Source organism: Quercus robur, chromosome 9 (genome assembly GCF_932294415.1).
Source record: "Quercus robur chromosome 9, dhQueRobu3.1, whole genome shotgun sequence".
Taxonomy (NCBI): Eukaryota; Viridiplantae; Streptophyta; class Magnoliopsida; order Fagales; family Fagaceae; genus Quercus; species Quercus robur.
In genome coordinates, this window is record NC_065542.1 from 44,061,644 (window position 1) to 44,087,807 (window position 26,164).

At 39.4% G+C, this 26,164-nt stretch overlaps 3 protein-coding genes across 3 annotated transcripts; 1 reads left to right on the forward strand and 2 right to left on the reverse strand.

Annotated features, from left to right (window-relative positions):
- Positions 1 to 1,243: 1,243 nt before the first annotated feature.
- On the forward strand, positions 1,244 to 12,198 carry LOC126698581 (nuclear transport factor 2). Its single transcript, XM_050395919.1, has 9 exons — positions 1,244 to 1,759; positions 1,878 to 2,012; positions 7,330 to 7,642; positions 8,288 to 8,571; positions 9,186 to 9,372; positions 9,907 to 10,028; positions 10,106 to 10,171; positions 10,676 to 10,757; positions 11,674 to 12,198. The coding sequence occupies exons 1-9, from the start codon at positions 1,721 to 1,723 to the stop codon at positions 11,817 to 11,819; spliced, it is 1,374 nt and encodes a 457-aa protein (XP_050251876.1). The 5' UTR covers positions 1,244 to 1,720; the 3' UTR covers positions 11,820 to 12,198.
- Positions 12,199 to 12,879: 681 nt separating this feature from the next.
- LOC126698582 (uncharacterized) lies at positions 12,880 to 15,793 on the reverse strand. Its single transcript, XM_050395920.1, has 4 exons — positions 15,540 to 15,793; positions 13,977 to 14,856; positions 13,413 to 13,585; positions 12,880 to 13,292 (listed from the first exon to the last, which is right to left on the reverse strand). Exons 2-4 carry the CDS (start codon positions 14,799 to 14,801, stop codon positions 13,166 to 13,168), a joined length of 1,125 nt encoding a protein of 374 aa, XP_050251877.1. The 5' UTR covers positions 14,802 to 14,856; positions 15,540 to 15,793; the 3' UTR covers positions 12,880 to 13,165.
- Positions 15,794 to 22,523: 6,730 nt separating this feature from the next.
- Positions 22,524 to 26,044, reverse strand: LOC126700223 (uncharacterized). Its single transcript, XM_050398256.1, has one exon. The coding sequence runs from the start codon at positions 25,795 to 25,797 to the stop codon at positions 22,528 to 22,530; it is 3,270 nt and encodes a 1,089-aa protein (XP_050254213.1). The 5' UTR covers positions 25,798 to 26,044; the 3' UTR covers positions 22,524 to 22,527.
- Positions 26,045 to 26,164: the final 120 nt, after the last annotated feature.

A 26,164-nucleotide genomic window follows, 5' to 3' on the forward strand; every position in this document is an offset into this window, starting at 1 on the left:
GACTGCTATTAATGCTACTCCTATGAGCCTGTAGTAGCTCTTAACCTTGACATTCCCTGTTAGGCTGTCACAGGAGCCAAGTTGATCCACTGCTGTGGTTCGTCTAGACATTGCCTTAGCCTAAGACACTGAGTTTGTGTTTAGAGAATGATGGCAAACTAAAAAGAAAGAAAAGATAACAAAACGAGATCTATAAAAAAAAGGGGGGGGGGGGGAACCATACAATGGTTCACTATGATGTTTTAAATTTTTGTTACCTCCAATCGGACTTAAATTTTGGTACCTAAAATGTGACTTAATTATCCGACAACTTCAACAATAACAAGGCCACTATTTTATATACGTTTAAATGAGTAGTAAATTTGACTCCCAAAAAAAGAAAAAAAAATAGTAAACTTATCTGATAAAAAAGGAGGTAAAAAAAAAAAAAAATACCGAACATGTGGCATAGAATTAGTTAAATTCAGAAACAAAAAAAGGTGCTGAAGATGTTGACAATATCCATTTCCGGAATCTGCAAATATGACGCCCCAAATTGGCAGGCAGTGTCATTCGTTATTCTTATCTTAATTCTTTTAATAGCAAAATCAACCAGTGCTCTGAATAGCACCTGATCATATACTGTCTCGACAATTGCTGCTCTTGTGAATAATTTGTTGTCTCCATTGAAGTCCAAGGATGTGTGATGAATAGCACCACACATGTAAACTACATTTGACATTTACCTTTTTGATACATATATAATAATAATAATAATAATAATAATAATAATAATATATTAATATACTTTTTTGAACCAAAATTCTATCTCTTTTTATTTATTTATTATTATATGCTAATAGTCACCCTCTAGTACTCTCTTGTCCAAATTAGGACACCAAAATTGACTTCTCCCATTCCCTTCTCTGCTTAGCAAAAACCATGTATGTGTCTCAGTCTCAGACTCTCTCAGTTACTCTGCCAATGCAAAAATAAAGATTTCTACTTGTATTTGGTAAAGTACACAAACCACAGTTTCCTGATTTCAACTTCTGAGTCAGAACAAAATCTTGCCCACCAAGTTCTGTTGGCCACTTCACCAAAAACATCCCAGTTTAAGTACCAATACCATCCATGCTGTGTCTTACTTGACCACCGTCAGATCATGTCCGCCTTCAACATCAAATCTCAGCCGTTGATTCTATTATCACATATCCTCAAGAAAAAAAAAAAAAAAAATGATACCCATTTTTTCTTCTTCTTTTAAGGTAAGCCACAGCCGTTGATGCCAACTCTCTTTGAATATGTATTTGGACGGTCGTGGTGTGGGTAGGTCTTTCTAAAGAGTGCCACTATCCTAATCCAACGGCTGTGGTTTCCTATAGTATTCCCCAGCAACATGGTATAAAACCAGCGAAACAAAAAGGCATACAAAGCAGACCAGTTTAGCAGACAGACAAAGCTCTCTCTCTCTCTCTCTCTTGGCAGATCTATCTTCAATCCAAACAAGTCTTCTCATTTCTCTTTTTCTGTTCTTCTCTCTCTCTCTAAAACCTCTCTCTCTCTAACATAATTTAATCTTCTTTATTTTATTTTATCTGAAAAAAATCTCCAAGCACTGGTTTTTTCTTTGAACTGTGTTTTCTTAGGCTCAGAAAAAAAGAAGAAGAAGCTACAGTTTCATCCAAAACCCTAGTTGTTTGAAGATTAGGGTTTGTAATCTACAAAGTGACTGTGGAAAATGGCCTCTTCATATCAAGGCCCTGTCACTGCTGCTCAGGTGTTTATATTATAATATATATATATATATATATATATATATATATATTTATATGTGTTTGTTTTTGTTTAAGGTTGTGTGCATTTTAATGGTTTTTGTGTATTACATGTATATACAGGTGGGGTCGTACTTTGTGACAAGGTACTATCAGATTCTTAAGCAACAGCCTGAACTTGCTCACCAGTTCTACTCCGCTGACAGCATCATGGTTCGGGTCGATGGAGATTCTACCCAGAAAGCCTCTGAAATCCTAGTAAACGAATCTTTCTTTAAACTATTTACTATAATATATATGTTCCTTCTTTGCATGTTCGATTTTATTTATGTGCATTCTAGTTGTGGTTTGATTGATTCTTGTGGGTTTTTTTGTTTGAGGAAATGTGAAAGTCGGATTTGGTAAAAGTATTCTCACTTGGGTTTGTCTTTGTATGTGTTTTTAATGGAATTATTACTATGAAGCTTGGATTCTTGGTTTCAATTAGGATTGAATCAAAATGAATGAAAAAAATGGAAGGTAAATAAATGCTTATAGCTGTGATTAATCATGTTATGGGCTGGTAGGTTGATATTCTAATTTTCTTTTTATGGTAAAAAGTTGGTGCATATTTCTTTTTCTATTTTTGTTTTGTGGTTGTTAATTTAGATTTATTTATTTATTTATTTCTTTTTTGTATTGCATAATCATGTGATGTGAATGTGGGGGAGGGATTCGGGGTCACTGATAACAATTTCTACTACTACACAAGATAACTTGATGGATTTTCTTCTGTGGTTGTGGACAAGGACACTAGGATTATCTTTTAGAATTTACAAAATCATACGTATTGGATTACATGCCTGAGATCCATGGTTGGAAAAAAAAGTTTATACATATAACAAATGTTATAAGTTTTTGGAATATTGATAAGAACAATTTACACTCCTGTAATTTCTACACTTGTTTTGGTATTTAGGGTGAATTCTTTTTATCTGCATCCAAACAAGCTTCTGAAATGGGTTAATATGAGTGTCATGTTCAGAAATGCCAAATTTTTGGTGGTGGCAGATCTGTGCAAATCATAGATTTCTCATTTATTTGGCTTTGCATAGGCTGTTTTAATTCCAGATTTTTTTTCTTGTTCATGTGTATAATTATTGGAAAAATTGGCATGTGGTTCTGGAGAGGAGCACAAAATGACATATTTACATCTTGACTTTTTGACACTTCTTTTAACCAGAAAGGCTATGTTGAAATTATTTTTTTGGGTGGGATGGTTTTGAGATGACATATAGCATTAATGGCACAAAAGGCACTTGAGAATCTTCACTGTTTTTCTTCTTTTTGATAATTAAGAGAATAATTTATTAGAATGAAGGATTGCTCAAATGCAAGATCCCTTAAAGAATCACTAATGGACTCATTAGGTCCAACAAATCAACATTGGAACTAAATGACACGCCCCCAAGCATTGCAAGCAAGATTTTCACCTAGAAGTTCTTAGCATTCATTAATTTACATAAGCCATGGTACTACAGATCAATTCATTCTCTTCAGTTCTTGTATAAGTTGAGTGGAATTCTATACCCCAAGGGGTAGCCCAGTTGGTTGGGGATCACTCCTCATTAAACTGAGGTCATTAATTCGAATCTCCTTTTCCCTCTTCCCTTAAGCGAAAACTTATTTAAAAAAAAAGTTGGGTGGTACTGTAGGTTTGAATTATGTGGCTAATACATTCAAGTAGTTTAATTTTGAAAACAAATGTGTCAAACAGTGCAATCTAGATGGGGGAGAAAAGAGAAATACTTTTATGATCAAGTATACAGTTTGGGAAACATTACTGAAGTTCTTTGATGTTCATGCTAGAATAATTTTGCATAATTAACTTTGGAATCATTCTAAATAAATTTATTCGATCCTAATCAATTCATTCCCGATTTAAACATTACCAAAATCAAAGGTGTGGTTTATGAAATGTCTCAGCTGTTAACAAATGCGCGATATACCTTTTCTTTTTGATAGGTGAATGCACAATAATTTCACAAAATGATGAAATTATGATAACATCAACTTAGATGGAGTTGATTAGGTAAGATGATTAGAAGAAATTATTATTTTGGCTCATGTCCACTTTTGAGTTTGATAAAAAATGAATGTATATGTTATAAACGCATGTTAATTTGATTTATTTAGTTAGCTTTGTTAAATATTATTACGTGAGTAATGATTAACTTAGTCATTAGTTGAATATATTTTAAATTTATAGTGAATATATTTTTTTTATGTATATCTATAATTTTTATCTTTATTTTTATAAATTTCATTAGGTGTTTGTGTATCTTACGATACACAATATAGAAAAAAAAAATCGATTCACATTCATGTTTTGACAATTATGATTATAATTGGTAAGAAAGTGCTTATTTTGGAATGCCCATCTTTTGGGGATTTTAGTTTCCAGAAATGAGATTATTTCATAGAACCTAGCTTTGAGGTATTTGCCAGAACCACTTTCCTTGAACAATTAAGTCACTTAAAAAAAAAATTGTGATTGCAAAATAATCATTTTAGGGGAATGTGGATAAATAAATCAAACCAGGAAAATCAGAAATAAGAAAAAAGATGAACTTGTAAGCTCGTTTTCTTGTATCTTACCTTCATGTCCCAGAATATAGTCCAAAATTTGACTAGGAAACTCGTGGATGATATAACCTTAAAATCTTGTCTCATTCTTAGGAAATTTATCTATACATTGCAGTTCATCATTTTATTCTACTTTCTCTAAACTTATCAGATTTAAGAGGAAGGTTGTCTTTGCATGTATTTTCCCAAATTGCTACATTATTCTTGATACAAATTGCTACTTTATACTTGATAAAAATTGCTACAACCTATTTTCTGAGGATTCCCCTAATTAGTCAACCCTTTCATTATGCTACATTTCCCAATCTTTGTTGTGTATCTGTTCTTTGGTACAGTTATTGGTGTGACAAGAGGTGCAAAGTGGAACTTCTTGATTGGCTTGATGCCCCTTGTCTCCTCTCTTCTTTATATTTTTTTGATAGGTAAGTAATGCACTTTTATTAATTAGAGAGAAGAACTTTTGAGTTCATGATGATGAACACAGAGGAGCAAAAATACAAAAAGTATCATGTGGACAGTCTAAGTGAAGCTAGAAACTCAAGAATGGATAAGCAATGAGTTGAACCCCAAAATCTGGACGAATCAAAAACAGTGTGGTGAAATACTCTTTTTAATTGATCCTAAGAGACTTTAGTGTCCTCAAACAAACTACAATTCCGATCCTTTCAAACAGCGCACATCAAACAACCCAGTATCAACTACCAAATTCCAAACATCAGAGCCATGCTTCCCGAACCAATTCCTCCAACCAAACAATAAGCTTACAAAGACCTGGGCATGACCCAATGGACCCCAATTGGAAACACATCCCCCGAGAGAATAAATATGATGAAGAAAAGAGAAGGCTGCCTCAAGTTCTCAATCTTGAAAATCTCTATGAAACCTCAAGTTCCAACTCTTATTATCCCCATCCACCTTTTTTTTATAAGTAACAAAAGTTTATTAATCAAAAAAGAGAAAACCCAGGTACACTGGTGGTGTACTTGAATAACAGTACATCAATCTCTCAAATTACAAAGGTCTAACAAATCTAATAAATTTGAATAGGGAAAAGATTAAAAGCAGTACTCCAATCCAGAAAAGAGTGAAGAAGAAGAGATTTAATCTTGAGGATAGACCGTTCATTTCCTCAGGGCATCTCACATTCCGTTCCTGCCAAAGACACCACAGAACACAGTGCGGTACAACGCTCCAGAAAACTATATTTCGATGTTTACCAAAAGGACCTTGCCAAGTTGAGAATAAATCAGTGACACTGGCATAACCCATACAAGACCAAACAAATTCCACCGACTCTCCACTCCTTTTGCACATAAAGTGCCAATCCACAACAGTATCACCTCTATTCCATAAGTTGTCAATAGTCAAAATCTTTCCTAAGGATGCAGTCCAAGAAAAGAAAGCTACCCTAGGAGGGATCTTTGAGCGCCATGCAGGCTTCCACAGAAAAAGAATGCCAGGAGTTGAGGAAAGGGAGAAATAGTACTCACGCACCTTAAAACCCTTACTTTGTGCTGATTTCCAACAAAGTTTGTCATGTGATGTCCCTCACCCTTAAGTGGCATAGAATATATAAGGTTGATAAAAGCAGTCAAAGGTTGCAACTCCCAATCTTGTATAGCTCTAGGAAATTGTTGTCCCAATGAAGCATTGGTTAGGAAAATGCATGAAGAGGACTCCTTATCATGTCTAAAGCTATGAAGTTCTGGGAATGCCTCTTGAAGGGTGCAATCCCCACACCACTCGGGGACCCAAACCATTAGAGATAAAAGCTTCCTTATCAGCTGAGCATGCAAAGAGAACAGGGTAAAGAAGTTTAAGAGGAATATCCCCAGCTTACCGATCATGCCAAAATTGAATACGATTACCCACTCCAACTTCAAAAGCCACATGGAAAGAGAATCTATCCCAGATGTGCTTATAAGGGGTGATCTCTCTTCAATGTGTAGAGGCTTTTTCTTCAACTGCTGTGTACTTTGGGAGGAGAACAAAACCTTGAGGATCTAGGATTCAAAGCAGAAAATATCTACACAATCGAGGTGAGGTCATTATATCCCGGCCCTGCTCTTATATTACACAATAATCCACACCCATGAGCCCCCTACTAACTTTGGTACTTGGGCCCCCATATTGTCTTCCCAATATTTTTGGCCATAAATGACGTGCTTCATGCCCAAACCTCCATAACCATTTCCCTAGTAATGCTTGATTAAAACACACGATCCTCCTGTCCCCCAAGCCACCAACCTCAATAGGTGAACAAACCTTATCTCCTGCCACCAAGGAGCATTTAAACTGCTCTCTGAAGTCCCCCACAACAAGTTCCTCTTAATTCTTTCAAGTTTATCTGCCACAGATTTCAAGATGGTAAAAAGAGTTAAGTATCATGTTGGAAGACTTGACAGAGTACTCTTCAACCAAGTGAGTCTACCTTCCTTTGATAAGTAAAGTATCTTCCAACCAGAGAGTTTCCATTCCATCCTTTCCAAAATGGGATTCCAATTGAAGTTTCCTTAAGTGGAGCACCCAAAGGCATTCCCAAATATTTCATTGTTAAACTATCCACTCTGCAACAAATAATACTTGCTAACACATCCAAGCTACCGACAGCTTCAAAATAAATCAGATCCATCTTTTGATGTATAGCAAGTGTTCCCTAGAAGCATCACAAAATAAAATGGTGTCATCAGCAAAAGATATGAAATGCTCATCAATTGTTTTTAATTTACATGTCACCAAATTGCAATTTTCTGGGATTATTCTATATCTAGTGGAAATATGATCTATAATATATTTTGGTGGTTGATCTTTTCAGATGCAATCAGACTTTCCTTAAATTTTTCTGTTGCCAACTGTGTGTATTTTGCTTTGTGACTTGATACATTTCTTATTTTATTTTATTTTTTTGTTTCTTCTTCGTGTTAATTTATAATTTTTCCCCCCTCTGCAGGAAATTCATACGCTCATCATGTCGTTGAATTTCACTTCAATTGAGGTCAAGACATTAAATTCCTTTGATTCTTGGAATCGAGGTGTTCTGGTAATGGTTTCAGGATTGGTTAAAGCAAGGGAATTCAGTGGACGGAGGAAATTTATTCAGACCTTTTTTCTTGCTCCTCAAGAGACAGGTTACTTTGTTCTTAATGATATTTTCCAGTTCAATGATGATGAAGAAATTATCTATCAACATCAAGCCCCTATTCCATCAGAACACCAGTTTGATACACAACTGAATGCTTCTAGCCCTCTTCCAGAGCCGCCAGGTAATGCAGCTGCTTTGCTATGAGAATTGTTTATTACTAGATATTTGAAATTTGAGCCCAGTAGGTTTCATATGCAATTTGCATGGCTCCACCATGAGTTTAAACAATTATATGCATATGGGACTGATTGTACAGTGTAGATGTCTATTTAAATTAGCCAACAAGTTCCTAGTTTCCTATTCTTGGGTGTTTGAACTTATCCAAGCTTTTCCCAGTCTTAGACTATGGAAATTGACTTGGCATGTTACAGTTAATGTGAACAAAAAAGGATCAATTTGTGTTTGGTCCCATGCAAGTGTTGGGGTTAGTTATACCATCATGATTCTTTTTGTCTTTACTTATTTAAGGCGCATTATCAAGTCGTCAGTAATATTGCTAGTTGAGGAAGCGTAGTTTATTTGGTGAACTGTGTGTGCATGTATTTCCTTGTTGTCATGTAACGTAGATATTTTCATAAATTCTTGGTTGAAAAAATAAAGTTGTTTATAAACTTGGAGTAATTTTCTTGTTCCTTTTTTCCTGAAATCATCAACTTGTGGCTGTTCTAGATTGTTTAGTATGAGAAGTGTTGCATTTTTGTTTTTATTTTTTTCCATGTCTTTTTTTTTTTGGGGCGGGATTATTTTAACCCAGTGGTATTAGCAGTTTCCGACTATGTTTTGGAGGAAGAGGCCCGGGATTATGTTGATTCAATCCATATAGAAGAAGATCCAGTTGATAAGTATAGTCTCCCAGAGCAACAACATCAATATAGTCTCCCAGAGCAACAGCTGCAAGAGGATCATGAAACTGAAATTGTGGTGGACGAAGCTCCTGCAGAGGAGATATCTGCTTCACTTCAAGGTGTGGTAAACACTGTGCATGAAGCCCCAGCTGTAGCTGTGGAGGAGCCTGTGGGAGAGCCACTGAAGAAAACTTATGCTTCTATTGTATGTACCTGTTCTGTTACTCTGGAGTGTGTGTGTGGTGGATGGTGGGGGGTGGTTTACACATGTGCCACTCTGTTTTCATTTTCAAATGTACTGCTGCATTGTTGTTTTGCCATTATGTCTCAGGATGTGTTTGTTTCCTGCAAGTGCCTTTGGATTAGCTACTTTTCCTTTATTGAAGGTTTATGTGAGTTTGGTTTGCACATGTTTGTATGTTCTTCATATACCTGACATGATCAAAAGACATTTTGTTCATTAATCAATTGGGGAAAAAATATTGGATTCATTAGTAAAAAGTATCTATGTCAGAGAGAAACTGGGGTTGGAGAAGATATATGCAAATTTAAAATAAATAAAAAGAAGCAATGGGACCATGCATGGGAGTCAACACAAGAAGAATTGGGTGTTTTCCATTGATTCAGATTTGTGCATGGGAGGACTGGAACCTTTATTGATATGTATTTTGTTTGTTTTTGTGTGTGTGTGTTTGTGTATATATATACCTTTACTAAAACCAGATCCATCATTAATTGAAATTTGGAATTTATTAGTTTCTGTTGGTTTAATTAACTTATATATTACGTGTTGTGTTTTTAATGGTTGGAACTTGCTAGCTGCGAGTTTCTAGAGGGCAGCCTGCATCATCAGCAGCTGGCCAGCCATCTTTAAATAGAAGTTTCCCGACTGCTTCAGAATGGAATCATACACCACAGCCTGCTGCTCAGCAGTCAAACTCTGCATTGTCATATGTGCCTGAATATGCGGCAGAGGCAGTGGAGGAGGGTCTGACAATGGAAGAAGGTCTAGTTATTGATACATGTTTTTAAAATTTATCATTTATGTTTTGATGACATTATAGCATTAACTTTATTGCTGGTCTTGGGCTGTCTGTACTCTGTAGTGTTTGTCCTTCCCCTGTTATTGCATTCTACAATGTATCATTTAATTAGCTCAATTGGCATCTCCTAGTGTTTCCAATAGAGACATCTAGTGTTCAACTCCCATCACCCCCAATCCCAACTATTGATTTATCAAAAATAATATTTGTTTAAGTAATATTTAGTTGGACATATGGGCTGGGTCCTCCTGTCCAAATAATAATTTACTTATAAAAAAAGTTATATATATGTTATTTGGGGACCATGTGATTGGTTCAAATTCCAATAGTTGTTGTGTGATGTGCAAATATTTCACATGAAATTTTGAGGATTCCATTTATGAGAGTACACTTGTATTTGAATTTCAGACTTGGAAGGTTATCTCATGTAACTAAGTTGATATGCTTGAGCATTTTCATTTTTGAAGCATTAAGTTGATTCTTCATCTTCCTTCCAGATGAACCAAAATCTGTTTATGTGAGAAACTTGCCTCCTACGATTACTGAAGAAGAAATTGAGCAGGAATTCAAGGACTTTGGCAAAATCATACCTGATGGTGTCTTTATTAGGTTACGCAAGGTGGGATTTTCTTTCTTGATAGTGACTTCGTTGTATGTGACCTTGTGAGCAGCTAAAATAGCAATTGATTTATACAGGAAGTTGGAGTTTGCTATGCCTTTGTTGAGTTCGAAGACCTTATTGGTGTTCAAAATGCACTCAAGGTTTGTATTTCTCTCTCTATTTTTTTTTAATCTTTAAATATATTTGAAAAAGTCTTCAAGGTGTTGTAGTGAATATCCTAAGTATTTGGTAATATTTTATTGATATTTTGTGTTACAACTTGAATATAACATGGATGCGTATCAGGTATCTTATCTATTGAAGCTTACAAAAAACTAAACAAACTATGTTTTTAATACTTAAGGAATTTGTTATTACTATTATTTCCATGCAATGTGAATAGAACAGTAAATTGGGATTTTGATTATTATTCCCTGAAAGTTGTAATATTTTAATCCATTTTTTCTTTATATTTTATGGTGCCTGAAAGAACCACAGCCTGTCTTATGTGCTGTAATTTTATTTTATTTTTTTATTTTTTATCTTTAATAATCTACTGAAATTTTGCAATGATTTATATTTTAAAAATTTTGCAATGAATTATATTTTAAATGTCAATTCTATAAAATACTGTTAGCTGGGCCTAAATTTGTTTATCTTTGTAGGCCTCTCCGATACAGTTGGCTGGAAGGCAAGTCTACATTGAGGAAAGGAGACCAAACAGCAGTGGCATTTCTCGGGGTGGAAGTATGTGCCTTTTATCTATTCCTCTAATTCGTATTATCAAAAAATCAGGCATAGTTGGAGATGTCTTAAAAATTGTACTCCAACAAATGTATTTCTTATGGATTATTTGTTCTTTGATCACATGCTTTATATAGTTTCAAATGTTGAATTGCTAACTGCTTTTATGTCAGTTTGGCTGAAATTATATCTTTAAAATAAATCAACTTATATAAAAAAATCTTTTGAATATTAAGGATAAATGTGCTTTATTCCCAAATTTTTTGGGGTTGGCTTTGGATTCTTAACAGATTAGTCTATATGGGCCGCATGGATTCTTACCTAAAAAATCTTTTTGGAATATAAAGAGCAACTGTCAGAATTATTTTTCTTAGAAAAGACAGATTAGATTTTTATATATAGTTGTTACGTTATGCGTGAAAATATTTTTGAAAAAAAAAAAAGTTTGTTCAAAAAACAAAGAGACTAGAAAGGAGAGGGACATGGAAATTTTTATTGCGGTACATTGGCATTTTTGACACAATGGTGATGAAGTAGTGGTTATTAGCTTCTGCTGTGTGGTAGTTATCATGATAACAAGTCATGGTTATCTTAGTAACAAGCAAACGCCTCGTTTCAGAATAGGTAATATCTGCTGTCTATTAGGATCAAATTCTTACTCTAATAAATTATTTTCCTTACGGTTGATGTCCAACAAAATAGTGACTATTGGATTCATTGATACTGAAAAATTTATGGGCCAAACTAGATCTTACATATGTTTGCAGCTAATTCAACTTTCGTACTTTTATGGTTGTTATTTTCCTTGTGGCATGGTGTTTTTGGAGTAGCCATTATTCGTCTGTTTTGTTGTTGTTGTAGTGTTGAAATGACGCTGAATTTGTGTATATTAACATCCATTTTGAATTGCCATAACCAGGACGTGGGGGAAGAGGAAGAGGCAGTTACCAAACAGAGGCTCCAAGGGGGCGTTTTGGTTCACGGAGTCTGGGCAGGGGAAGCTATCAGGATGGTGGTGACAACAGACTAAGAGGCAATGATTTTTATCAGCGTGGTTCACGATGAGATGAAAATCCTTAGGCGATAAGCATCTAAAGATGGGGAGAAGTTTTTTGAGGGCAGAACTATCTGTGGGTCAAAGCTACTAGTCTGATCTGATGGGTGATTTGAGCTATTTAGGCTCATAAGCTTTGCCGATAAAGCGTTTTCCTTCTGATGGTTTCAGGAAAAATATGTTGTACTTTTTTGAGGTGTGCAATTTTACATGAATGGCAGTGGTGAGAGACTTGCTTGTGTTGTTTCTTGTGTGGGTATAGCTATGTTGTTTTTCCCCTTGATTGGGTTTTATCATGCAATTCAAGTGGGAAATTTTTTGGCATTGTATGTCCCATGCTTTCAGGAAAACAAGTGCTTAATGAATGACTTTCTGATCTTAGAAATCTTACTTTACTCTTCTAGATTCTCTTATATCAAAATATCATTGTTGTTTATTAGAGAGTGAACAATCTGATATCAATCTTGTTTCCTCTTGTTGATTGTCATGATCTTCTAGACAGCTGGTACAACAATTTTGGTTGGTTCCATGATTGACTTTATATTCAACAATTTTGTGCTTCCAAGTCGTGTGTCCAGGAATTCCCAAAAAGATGCTGCTGCTTCTGCTTGTATGGGACATTGGTAAGGAAAAAAGGTTTTTCTCTAAACTAGTTTGGAGAGAATTTTCGAACTCCTTATATATCTTTATAGTGAGTGTGAATTTGAAAAATCTAACCTGATTGCATGTTCTTATTATATCTTTCATGCTTGCAAAATTTCAAGAATATCAAAGATCAATTGCTATGTTATCAATTAAATACTTAAATTTTAAGTATTTGTGATCTAAAGTTTTATGCACAAGTTTATTGATTGCATTGTAAATAACATTCAATTTGAATGAAATTTGCTATGCATGTAAAGAACATAATTAAATGCAATTTAATGGTTGGATTTTTAAAATTCAAACTTAATAAAAATATATATTAAGAGTTTGAAAGGTTTCTCTCCAAACTAATTTCAAGAGGATATAGTGCAGAAAGTAACTTAGGTATTATTTAGATTTTTTTGTTCACACGTAAACTTTGAATCATGACAATGAAGAATTCTGGATAATTTTTATTTTCTTTGTATTTTTCGTTCATTTGGTAGATTCCCTTCTTGATAAGTGTTTTTTTGGGGTAAATCACTGGCATGGCTAAATGGTCATTAGCACCGTATTGTTTACATCGTGTTCAAACTATAGCTACCCAACACCTTCATTTGATTTACAAGCCACTGGCAAGATCATCCTGGAAAACCCATCTCTTCCTGTCAACCAATGATATGGCTTCAACGGCTTGATGCTTTATCACAGTCCAGTTGCTTTGCTCCCCAATTTAAGCACTCGCAGAAGCCACGGCTCCATGGAATTGTGATGGCATGGCTTCAACATCTTTTGGCATATCACATTCTTCATATTCCTCTGTATCCCAGAGGAAGCTAGCATATGCTGCTTGAACGTGGCTGAAAACCAAAAATCACAGGTTATATAGTGTGGCAAAGTGCATACCAAGTACTTGAACAAGAAAATTAAAATAGCATCCTAAAGTATGTAAAATTTTTTATTCAATGAAGTACACATACCAATCTTCAGGAGAAGCTTGAACTGCTCGTTCAAAGTAGCTTAAAGCCCTGTCTTGGTCATGATGTAGCTCCCATATTAGCTTAGCATACTGTGATAGAATTTCACCATCCTTTGGATCTGCTAGGATAGCACGAGAGTAGCACTCTTCGGCGCCCTGAAGGTCCCTCTTTGACTGTCAAAATAATGTGTTAAGCATTACTAACTAGTAACAATGCCCCAGTGAAGCAGAGTATCATTTATAAATTTTATCATTCCCTCGTCAAAATTTAGCTTTAGCTTCTAAAAAGGTTCTTCTAGCTTGTGATATGATAATTGCTTCTTTAGTATCCAGTTATCCATCATTGCAATATGTCTTTTATATTGATATGCGTTATCATTACAAATGTTAAGAAAAGCAATATGTCCAATGGAAGCAAAATGTTCATCATTTTGACAAAAATTGCAAAAATATTATCATCAGAGTAACTATATTGGTATGATTTAAGAAAAGCACAAATCTTAGCATCAGTTTTAATCAACAAGAAAAGAAACTAATGGGTAAACAAAGAAAGAACAAAACTAACCTGGTACAAAAATTGAGCATAATTTCTCAGAAACAAAGGGTTGCCAGGATTTTCCTCCACCATCCTCTTATAATACTCCTCAACTCCTTGGTTGTCCTCTCCTGAGTTGAAATCTCCACTGCCGCCACCATGTCCTCGACCACCATTACCACCACCACCACTGGCACCACCGATGCCAATCCCTCTTGCAAGAAACAACCCTTGACCAAGAAGCTCCTTTTCATCTCCAATACCCATATTCCAAATTTGATCCTTAACATTCACCTCTTCAGTGAAAATCATGCTGTTCATTTTGTTCTCCAAACTTAGAGTTTGTGCTCTCATAGCCATGACCCTCTCTTCTCTCTCTTCTTCATCATCATCCTCTCTATCACTCTCTTCTTCATCTTCTTCATCTTCATATTCACCTTTTGAATTATAAAATGAGAAAGATTGTATAGTTTGCAACATGGTGCACTTGGGTCTCGCTGAAAACTTCTTGGGTAGGTTTGTTTCAATGTATTGGTCTTCATTGGTGCTGCAAGAAGCATAGGCTAGTCCTTCCAAGTTTCCATCAGACTGAGCTCTTCGAAAGCCTTTGTTCCGATCGAGGTCAGCAATGGAGGGAGAGATTGGAGAGGAATTGCATGAGAATGTGGAGAGGTTGAGAGGGCCAGTTTGGTGAAGTGAGAACCTGTTGTTGTGATTTTGGGGAATGGTAGGTGGTGGGTGCTTGATGATGATGTTATTGGTTTCATAGTGATTGCAGTTGTTGTGGTTGGGACTGTCTGAGAAGGATGGAAGGAGGGATCCAAGAACTGGTGTTGAAGAGCTTCTTAGCAGCATTTTTCTTTGACAATATAAAGCTCTAGTGGTAGGCTTTTGTTTTGGATATTAAGTCCTGTGGAGAAAAGAAAGGAAGAGGTTGAGAGGTGAGACTGTCATAAAGGAAAATGTAAATGGAGACAAGGCAAAAGGAATAGAATGATTACTATAGTTTTCTTATTAATTTACCAAGAGCAGTCAATAAATTTGCCCTTTTTTCACAAGGGTATGAGCGCCATTTTATGTATTTGGTTTTAACTAATATCACATTAAAATTACATGGTAAACTTACCTTAAAATAGTAAAATGTATGTGTATACACATTAATTATAATAAGAGGTGAATTTATGGTATTCGTTCTATAATGATGATTACTCTTTATTATTAAAAAGATGTGATTCAAATTTGGATTCTTAATTCGACAATAATGATTACCCTTCACTATTAAAAAGAAGGGATTCAATTTTAGATTCCTAATTCTAGGATTATCAATTAAGCTAACTTGAACCACTCACAAAATTGAAATAGTTCTTAAATTACAATAAGAACACATCAGACCAAAGAGAACGTAGGAAACAATTCATGAAGGAAAAGAAAAGAGCAATAGCATATAGAGAGTCATCCTTCAGGAAAGGAACACAATTCATGAATTAAAAAGAAGTTCATCGATGTGACATTATTCTTGCAACATATCAGAAAAAGCTCCAAAAAATTGCAGGAAAAAATGGAAAGGTGGCAGAAACAGAATGGAAAATTTACCTCTTTTGAGAGTAAAGCAATGATCTCAGAGTTCTTCCAATGACCAAAGAAGTGGACAAGAAAAGAATAGAGATTTTAGAAACTGAACCAATGAGTCCTTTACAGATCCCCTTTTATATATTTATATATAAAGAGAAAGGAGGGCAATGTGAATCACGCGTTAGCTTTTGTTTGGTTCTCAGGAAAATTCAGGAGATAGAGATTTGATTTGAATGGTGGAGAGAGTGCAATGTAGCTAGGCAGAGAGATAAAAATATCAATTTTGTTTTCTTTTCTTTAATAAAAGGTCCACGAGGGAGACCATTCTATAAGAACCTTAACAGCCTGTACCTACATCCAAAGATGAGGCGCGTGGGACCACGCTCTATTATACTTTGACATGACAGTTTGACCCTGAGTCCTTTTCTTCTTGACACGTTTAAATTTCTGGTTGCTTGTTTGGTTTTGGTGCATGTTCAATGAGAACCGCACAGGTGGCAAATGTTGAGGTAAGATTGGACTAATCTTCACAATTGTTTAGAGTTTTTATATTTGCATGCATATGCGTGTGTGCGTATGACGGTGTGAGTGAATTAAGGACAGATTCGATAATGACTATCCCTTAATCATTGTAGCTCACACGTTTTCTTGGATCACCATAATTGAGTTATTAAAAAAAAAAAAAAAAAAAAACAACGTGTGATGGTGACTTCACAAATATAAATGCTTGTGAAGTTATGAGCAAAGATATTTTTGTTTTCCAATACCAAGGAATGACATGATTTTACATTCTCGACTTTATTTTAACCTTTTGCAATGCTTCTAGATAGATCATATTGGCGTGATAAGTTTGTTTCAATTTTCAAACCCTTTTGTTTCTAGATAGATCATTTTATGCTAATGGGCCATCTTGGGCTTAAGATTATGAGCTAGTTGTTGGACTCTGGCTTATTCTTGTGTTTTGGCATGACTGGCCTAATTAGTCCTGTAACTTGTGTGTAAAATTCATTACTACTAATGTTACATCACAAATAATGCTATAATTACAAATTATTTTATAATATTTGTAACAAATTTTTATTAATTTTCATCTTGGTTTACTAATAACATCACTTTCTTATTTACTAACAATTACTCATCACATCAGGAGTTTGTAAAATAATTTTGTAGATTTAACATTTTCATTTTCCTTTCACAAAAGCAATAAACAAATTTAAGGTGTCATGTGTGTTATAAATAGGGCTTATCACTTGATGGTTGTTGTGTAGTGGAAATGTTGCAGAGGTAGCATCCCATCATTTACTCTATTATGGTGAAAGCTTCTCTTTTTCTCAAAGACATTTGCAAGAAAAATGCAAACTCTTCTCACCATGAGTGTTTTTTTTTTTCATGCACCTGCAGTACCAGCTTCTTTGCTTGGGCGGCTATGCTCCACTATGAAAAGGCTTTTCCTATTGAAAGCAATGTATGATGATAGGGAAGATCCATTACTTCAAGATGCCATGAAGGCGGTTGCTCTTTGCATTGAAGAATCCAAAAAATAAAAAAGTTTTTGTTGGGTTTCAGTAGCCGTTGGGCTTCAGCCCATTGGAGACCCACTTGGTTTTTATTTTCCTTTGACTTAATTAAAAAAAAAAAAAAGACAAAATTTAAGTACAGTACCTTAAGATTCAACCATGTGACTATTTAACTAAAAAATATACTTCCTTCTCATGAAAAAAAATCCACATGGCAGAACCTTAAAAAGGGAACCTAAAGAACAGTACCTAAATACTGTACCTAAGTTTTGCTCATAAAAAAACCCTACATCCCTCTTTTCTCTTTAGTTCTCTCTACTCCTAGCCACTCCTCTCTTTGCTCTCAGCTCCTCTGTTTTTTCTACTTTCACAAATTAATTTTCTACTAATTTTTGATTGTTTATACAAGTATCCCCTCTTTAGGGGGGGAAAAAATTAACAATTTGGAATAAAATTTAAAGAAGAAAGTAAACCCTACGGTGTTAGACGATAGAATTGTTGAATTTTAAGGAGCATGTAAGACTCTTTTAAGATAGGTAACACATCACTTTGAAAATGATTGAGAGGTACTTTTTTTTTTTTTTTTTTTTTGGTAATTTATTGTAAAAATGAAGTTGAAAGAAAAACTTCTCATTTTATTTTGGTTTCTTTCCCATTTTTAATTTGAAAAAAAATATTAATTTGACATAGTTTGGCTAGTATTTATTTAGTAACAAAAAATAATGACAAAGTTTAGCTACAACTCTATTGAATATTTTTTTATTGGATGTAAATTTTGACATATTCACCATTGGATCACGTTTTCTTTTTATATCTTCTATGTTTGCAAAATTTTCAAAAGATCAAAGATTAATAGCTATGCGATCAATTAAATGTTTAAATTTCAAAATTTTGTAGTCTAAAATTATGTATAAAAAACAGGTTTATGGATTGAATAGTAAATAATATCCAATTGACATGAAATTTGATGTGTGTTAAGAACATAAAAAACATATAATTCAACGGTTAAATTATTAAAATATGTAACTGTGGTTGCACGATTTTCCTGGCCCAACTTCTGTTGATCAGGCCTTGGCCCAAAGCACAACCCACAATAGATACTTGTAGAGAATGGGTTAAAGAGCTTGGCCTCAGTGAAACTAACAAATCTGATGCATGTAGTGTACTGTTTGCAGAGAGAAATAAGAACGTAAAGAAGGGTTCTTCAAGTCTGATTTTATTTCTTTTGTTCCTCTTACCATTCTGCCGTCCCTGCTTTGAGGGACTTCATTACATTATATATTTCTCTCCTTTTCATCCTAGCCTTACACCTGTTAGTCATCCAAGCATCCACTCGAGCACCTGTCCCATCAGACGCCTTCATCAGACCCTTTGTGAGTTGCAGAGGCCAAGGCGGTACTGTTCAGGGGTCTTTTCCTCATTAATGTGGCCAAGAGGGTGGTTGGGGCGCAATTAATGTGGTGGTAGCCTTCCGTGAGATATTTTGAATTTAATTCGTTTTTTATGTTGGGGAAGGTGAGCTGAAATGGCTGAGCAGAGTTTCTCGCCTGGGCTTCGTGATGTCCGAGGAGGAGTTACTCCTCGGACAGGTTTCCTTGACGCTATTGGGGTTGAATAGCGCTTCATATGAGGCTTTTCGTTGGACAGGACGCTCCTCGGACGGGCCTGAGCTTGGAATAGCCCATCATTTTTGGGCCGGGCCCCACAATAGCCCCTCAAAACTGCGGTTTTAACCTCCCTCCGAGGAGAAAAGCGGGGTTTTGATATTTGTGAGTGGAGGGAAATGAGGAGATCGTGGGGTGCGCGTGCGGACCGTTACTTTTGACGCGCCACAATTTACGAGACGTGGTCATTAACTTCTGGAGGCGTTATGTTCCCTTCATCCAACGGCTTGGCGTGAATCGAACGGCCATCGTTTCTTTCTCGTATTTTTAGGCAGGGATGATATTTTCTCTCTCTTCCCTGCTATATAAGACGTCAGCGGGGCTCAGTTTCTTTTTTCATCTGCATTTCACAAACCCCAGAAGGCTCCAGAGAACTCCAGAGATATACGAACACTCGCGTCCGTTACGCCGCCGTAGCCGTTCTTGTGAAGCGCTTCGTCCAAGAGAGATTCCCAGGCGTCCCCTTGAGCGTCTTGTGAAGGTACCAGTACATTTCGCCTTTCTCTCCATTTCAATTTCTTTCTCGGACTCTACTTTTCTTTCCAGTCTTTACTTTCATTTCCTCAGTTCAGTTCAGATGGGTAGATTCGAAAAATTAGTAAAAACTCCTGCCGCTATGGAAGCCTTTAGGGCTAAATACCACATTCCTCCGAGGGTTGGGCTGCGGCACTGTCCTCTTGAAGGAATATTGACCGATAGAGTTGAGGGAGAAGTCGTTATCCCCATGATTGCTTTCATAGAGGGAGGGATGACACTTCCCATGCGCAGGATCACAAGGGAATACCTGTTCAACCATAGGTTGACGCCGTATCAGTGTGCCCCAAATATGTTCAAGATATTAGGCTGTGTAGATGTCTTAAGCGAGCGGATGAATCTAGACCTCACTTGGCATGATGTGGCCTATTTGTACGAATGCCACCGCCTTGGGGATGATGGGTATTATCTTAAATCCCGGAACGAGGTCGTTAGGTTGATCTCTTGTCTTCCAGTTTCTAATAAGACCGTGAAGGATGACTTCCTCATTGCTTCTGGGGAGTGGTTCGACAGTATTCACTGTCCAACTCGGGCAGGAAAACCAGGTGCGGCGCTTTTAGGATTGGCCCTTTTTGGGGAAAGGATTTAGTGTTGAGGGATTATTATTATATATTTTTTTTTGCTTTCTTTGTAATTGGAAAATTTCATGACCTGACCTCACTTTTCTTGGTTGTTCGCAGAAAAAATTCACGTCGCCCCTCGGATAGACCTTACGAATGTGCCAGCGCTGAATTATCTTCTCAGGTCGGAGATTTACGTTACCGGGGACAGACAGCTGCGTGCGGCCCATCTGATTTTGGGCTATCAACCTCTGAGCAGTGCTTTCCAGGCAGTCGGTCACGCTATAAGGGCAGGCAGTCCGAGGTTGGCTAGGATTGACGTGTCCCGAGACGGGTTCCTAGCTCCACACGATTTGCCACCAGTAGTGCTGCCTGGGGTCAGGAATCCTTACTTAGCGGAGCAGCTTCCTCCGGTAAATGAGCCTGGCGCGGCTGCTCTGATTGAAGAAGAAACTGAATCTTCCCGTCTTTCTCTTGAGGCAGAGATAGACGAGTTTTACTTCGAGGAGGAAATTCAGCAAAATCCTTTAGGGGAGCCTTCCAATCCTGAAGCCGAGCAGGACCAACATTCTGCAGTTGGTGTTCCCCCAATTGTTATCTGCTCGGACGATACCTCAGACGAAGAGGCCGAGCCCATGGCAGGAAAAGGGAAGTCCTTGAAGGAGTTGATGTCCTCCAGGGGGAAAGGCCAGTCACCAAAGGGTCAATCTTCGAAGGGGCCAACTCCATCTCAGGCCAAGACCCTTCCCCTGGTGGTCCCCCAGGGCGTCTCGGACCCTGGTCTTAAGGTTATCTCGGACCTGAAGAAGAAGAGGCCGGTGGACACGCCTGAGGAGGGCGAGGTGGCTGTCCAGCCGGCCAAGCAGCAGAAAACCACACGGGCGCCGAGGAGCAGAAGGGGCACCTCCTCGGATAGTAGGGATGAGGGGAACCTTGCTGAAGTGCGCACCGCCCCTCGTCAATGGGACCCAAAGTTGGAGCTGGATGGGCTCGCCATTCCTTACACTGCTTCGGTCCGAGAGTATAATCGTGGCCGGGCAGGGTACGTGGCAGAGGCCTTGGAGCAGCCCCTACTTCTTCCTCGGGACATGGAGGCCTATAGGCGGTGCACCCAGTCCGAGCTCTTTCTATCCCTCAAAAGGGATCTCGCGCTGGTAAGTAACCCTTTTACTGTTTTGCCCATTTACTTGCTCCTGTTAGATTATATATTTTTCTTTTAAGGACGCTCTTGTCGTGTCTGCAGATTACTCAGCAGGTCTTTGTCGCTGAGGAGTTTTGCCGTAATAGCCGCAACCTGGCTGAGGCTGAGACCCAGGCTCGGACAGAGGTGGAGAAAGCCTTGGGGTCCCTCAGGCATGATCACACTAAACTCACGGCTGAGTTCAAGGATTCGGAGAACCGACGTAAAAGTGCAGAGGCTGGCTTGAAGAGTGCCGAGGATCAGGCGGAGGACCAGCGCAAACAACTGTACACGGCTCAGCTTAACCTTAACACCGAGAGGCAGGCAGTGCAGGATCTCAGGACTGCCCTGCAAAAGGTGGAGGATGAGCTGAGGTTGGCAAGGGAGGAGGCCCAGCTGATCCGAGAGGCCATAGAGGCTGAGAAGAATGCTGCTCGTCAGCTTGGGGCCGAAGAGACTGAGGCCAGGCTGTCCGAAGAGATCCCTGAGGTGTGCAGGGAGTACTGCGACATTTCATGGGCTCATGCTCTCGACGCTGCAGGAGTTCCTGCGGATTCGGCCCTAAGGCTGCCCGAGAGCGTCTTCTATCCTCCGGAGATCCGAGCTAGGCCTGATGAAGCCTAAGTCGTTTCAGAGCAAGACCTGGCGGTGCCTGATGCCGTATCTGTGCCTGATGTGGCTAAGGACCCTGCCACTGACTCTACCATTGAGGCTCCTCCTCCTCAGCCCGAGCAGAAAGAAGATCCTCCCGCTGAAGCTTAGCCTTATAGGTTTTCAACCTTAGTGAATAGTTTTTTTTTTTTTTTTTTTTTTTTTTTTTTTTTTTTTTTTTAAATGAGAGTTGTCTTGTTTTTTCATTCTTTTGTAAGGAACTCTCTTTTTAATATACTCGGAATGTTAATATGAAATGTTCGTTTTGTTTATTAAAAATGTATGTCAATAGCGTTTAATCCTTTGTAACGAGGTAGATACAGGCAAACGGTAAGAATGAAAATGGGTTTTTGGGTTGCCCATTTGAGGGTCGAGATGATGCTAGACTGTGCGCATGTATTAAAAGTGATTTACTCTAAATAATGATCTCCCAATCTATCACAAGTAATAATCTCCCCAAAAGTCTATGGTCCGAGGAGCCAGGCAGGACTTAGGTTCTGCTTAAAACTATGACTTGTCATGAGTAATAATTTCCCCTAGAGTCTGTGGTCCGAGGAGCCATGCAGGACTTAGGTTCTGTTTAAAACTATGAGCTGTCATGAGTAATAACTTCCCCAAAAGTCTGTGGTCCGGGGAGCCATGCAGGACTTTGGTTTTGTTTAGAACTTATAAATAGTTGGCTTACGTAACAATTTCCCCCAAGTCTGTGGTCCGAGGAGCCATGCAGGACTTGGCTTCTGTTTAAAACTTGTAAATAATCGGCTTAAGTATTAATTTCCCCCAAGTCTGTGGTCCGAGGAGCCATGCAGGACTTGGGTTCTGTTTAAAACTTATAAATAATCGTAATGTAAACTGGCAAGCGGCAAATAGTCATGAAAGAGAAAGTATGCTAAGCCATTTTTATTAATAATAATACCTCCTGAGGTTATTTACATTCCATGGTCGTGGTACAGCTTTTTCATCCAAATCCTCCAGGTAGTAGGCGCCTATTCCGGCCACGGATGTGACACGGTATGGTCCCTCCCAATTGGGCCCCAACTTGCCCCAAGAGGGGTTCTTTGCGCTGCCAAGAATCTTCCTCATCACGAGATCACCTGGACCCAGAGGCCGCAGTTTGACGTTAGCATCATACCCTTGTCTTAGCTTCTGGTGATAATAGGCCATGTGAATCGTGGCCTTTTCCCTTCTTTCCTCGGCTAGGTCCAGACTGCTTCCTAACAACTCATCGTTATCACCTGGGGTAAACGAACTAGACCTTAACGTGGGGAAGTTGTTCTCGATTGGAAGCACTGCCTCTGCCCCGTAAGTCATTGAGAAGGGAGTTTCACCAGTGGAACGCCGCGGCGTTGTCCGATATGTCCATAAGACGTGCGGTAGTTCTTCTACCCATCTCCCCTTTGACTCATCCAGTCTTTTCTTCAACCCGTTCACTATGACCTTGTTCACGGCCTCGACTTGCCCATTTCCCTGGGGGTATGCGGGAGTGGAATATCGATTAATGATCCCAAACTCACGGCAATAATCCCTAAAATTCTTGCTATCAAACTGAAGACCATTGTCGGAAATGAGTGTTCTCGGAGTTCCGAAGCGGGTGATAATGTTCTTCCAGATGAATTTCTGGGCGTCCACGTCCCTGATGTTGGCCAAAGGCTCAGCCTGCACCCATTTAGTGAAATAATCGGTTCCGACTATTATGTATCGCTTGTTCCCCGCAGCCTTTGGGAAAGGTCCGACAATATCAAGACCCCATTGCGCGAACGGCCATGGACTGGAGAGTGGGTTGAGAACCCCTCCGGGTTGGTGGATATTTGGGGCGAATCTTTGGCACTGATCGCATTTCTTAGCGTATTCTTGGGCTTGTCTCTGCATGTTCGGCCACCAGTATCCTTGGGTGAGTGCCCTGTGCGCCAGCGATCTTCCTCCGGTGTGACTTCCACATACTCCCTCATGCAACTCTTCAAGAAGAGACTCGGACTCCTCTGGATGTACGCAGAGCAGGTACGGTCCAGAGTATGAGCGCCGATAAAGCTTGTGGTCCTCTGATAGCCAAAAACGAGGAGCCTTTCTACGTATCTTCTCGGCTTCTAGTCTTTCCTCCGGTAGGATCTCATTTTGGAGGAAATTCCTGAGGGGGTCCATCCAACTGGGGCTCTGTCTTATCTGATGGACTTGGGTTGGATTTCCACTGATGGGACTGGCCTTAACTAGATCTTCGACCAGGATTACTCGTGGTAAATTATGTGCCGAGGACGTGGCAAGAGTGGCGAGCGAGTCTGCATGAGTGTTTACGCTCCTGGAGATGTGCGTTAAACTGAAGGATTCAAAGCTCTCCTGTAGCCGTTTGACTTGTCCCAGATACTCTTGCATCCTAGTATCTCGAGCTTCCAGTTCTCCCATCACTTGTCCGACCACTAATCTGGAGTCCGAGAAGGCTTCTATTATTCGTCCACCCAACCTTTGAACCATTGCCATTCCTTGAAGTAAGGCTTCGTATTCGGCTTCATTGTTCGTAGCCGAGAATCCGAGTCGTAATGACTTTTCAATGATAGCGCCGTCTGGCGATATTAAAACTATCCCAACTCCTGATCCTCTCTGGTTGGCCGCACCATCCACGTAGACCTTCCAACGCATGGCTTCCCCGGCCGAAATCGCGCCGACCAGTTTTCCGCACAGATTTTTCTTCTCAGTCACCGTTTCTATAGAGGGCTCAGCAAATTCTGCTACCAAGTCCGCGAGGACCTGTCCTTTGATGGAGGGTCTGGGCATATATTTAATATCAAAAGCCCCCAGAAGAGCACTCCACATGGCGATCCTTCCTGTGTAGTCAGCACTTCGAAGCACGGCTCGAAGTGGAAGCTGAGTCAGGACGATGACCGTGTGCGCCTGAAAGTAATGAGGAAGCTTCCGGGTTGCATGCACTATCGCCAAAATTGCCTTCTCTAAGGGTAGGTATCGCACCTCGGCTTCATGTAGTGACCTGCTCACATAGTACACCGGCCGCTTTACCCCATTGTCATCCCGTATTAGTACCAGGCTTACGGCGTGGGGAGCTACGGCGATGTAGGCAAACAGCACCTCGTCTGCCTCAGGACTGGACATGATGGGTGGTCGGGACAGGTAGTCTTTAAGCTGCTGGAAAGCCTGAACGCAGTCCTCCGACCATTTGAACTCCTTCCACTTGTTTAGCAGGAGGTAAAAAGGCCGACATCGATCCGCCGATCGTGATATGAACCGGCTTAACGCCGCAATCATGCCAGTGAGCTTCTGCACTTCCTTCGGGTTCCGAGGAGTCTGTAGGCTGTTAATGGCTTTGATTTGGTCAGGACTTACTTCTATTCCCCTGTGGGTGACCATGTACCCTAGGAATTTCCCAGACCCGACTCCGAACGAGCATTTGGAGGCATTTAGCCGCAAGCGGTGCTCCCTCAAGATAGCGAAGATGGTTCCAAGGTCCTTCACGTGTTCGGACACCCTTTTGCTCTTCACGACCATATCGTCTATATACACCTCAATGATTTTGCCCAGTTGTGGCTCGAACATCCGAGTCATCATCCTTTGGTATGTCGAACCCGCATTCTTTAGCCCGAAAGGCATCACCTTATAATGATAATTTCCGATGGGCGTCATGAAAGCCGTTTTCTCTTGGTCCTCTAGCGCAAGGGGTATCTGATGATAGCCTTGGAAGGCGTCCAGGAAACTCATTCGAGGGTGCCCCACGGTTGCGTCCACCAATCGGTTAATTTTAGGTAGGGGGAATGGGTCCTTGGGGCATGCCTTGTTCAGGTCCGTGAAGTCTACGCAGACCCTCCACTTCCCCGTCTTCTTCCTTACCACCACTGTGTTTGCCAACCATTCGGGATAAAAGACCTCTTTGATAGCCCCTGCCCTTTTTAATTTTGCCACCTCGTCTCTCACGGCACTAGCGTGCTCCTTTGAAGGGCGTCGGGGTGGCTGCTTCCTCGGAGTAGAAGAGGGGTTGACGTTCAAGTGGTGACAAATAAGGCTGGGATCGACTCCCGGGGCATCGTAGGCGTCCCAAGCGAATACATCGACGTTTTCTCTGAGAAATCTGACCAGTTCCTCCTTTTCTTGAGAGGGCAATTCGGAGCCGACCTGAAAGAACTTCTCCGGGTCATCGCTGACAGCAATCTTATCTAGGCCTTCACACCTCATCTCCTCGGCCAGCCCCTCGTTATGCTTCACCGAGGAGGCTGGTTGCTATAAGCTTTTTGAGTCCGAGGTCTCGACCAAGGGCCGATGTAAAACGGCGGCCACCACACACTTCCTGGCCACGGCCTGATCTCCTCGGATCTCTTCTACTCGTCCTTGGGATGGGTATTTCACTTTCTGGTGAAGTGTGGAGGTCACGGCCTCTAGGCTGTGGATCCATGGCCTTGCAACTATCGCAGTGTAGGGTGAATAAGCGTCGACCACAATAAAATTCACCTCCACCACTTCCACCCCGGTCTGTACGGGCAGTCGGATTAGCCCCTTTGGCGTGACGAGCTTCCCCTCAAAGCTGAGGAGGGGGGAATTATAA

Coding starts and splice junctions, on each gene's coding strand:
- LOC126698581 (XM_050395919.1), top strand. CDS start 1,721: ATGGCCTCTTCATATCAAGGCCCTGTCACTGCTGCTCAG. Junction 7,643..8,287: donor CCCTCTTCCAGAGCCGCCAG/GTAATGCAGCTG, acceptor TGGTATTAGCAG/TTTCCGACTATGTTTTGGAG. Junction 10,172..10,675: donor GTGTTCAAAATGCACTCAAG/GTTTGTATTTCT, acceptor TTATCTTTGTAG/GCCTCTCCGATACAGTTGGC.
- LOC126698582 (XM_050395920.1), bottom strand. CDS start 14,801: ATGCTGCTAAGAAGCTCTTCAACACCAGTTCTTGGATCCCTCCTTCCA. Junction 13,586..13,976: donor ATGCTCAATTTTTGTACCAG/GTTAGTTTTGTT, acceptor TTATTTTGACAG/TCAAAGAGGGACCTTCAGGG. Junction 13,293..13,412: donor CAAGCTTCTCCTGAAGATTG/GTATGTGTACTT, acceptor TTTGGTTTTCAG/CCACGTTCAAGCAGCATATG.
- LOC126700223 (XM_050398256.1), bottom strand. CDS start 25,797: ATGAGGTGTGAAGGCCTAGATAAGATTGCTGTCAGCGATGACCCGGAG.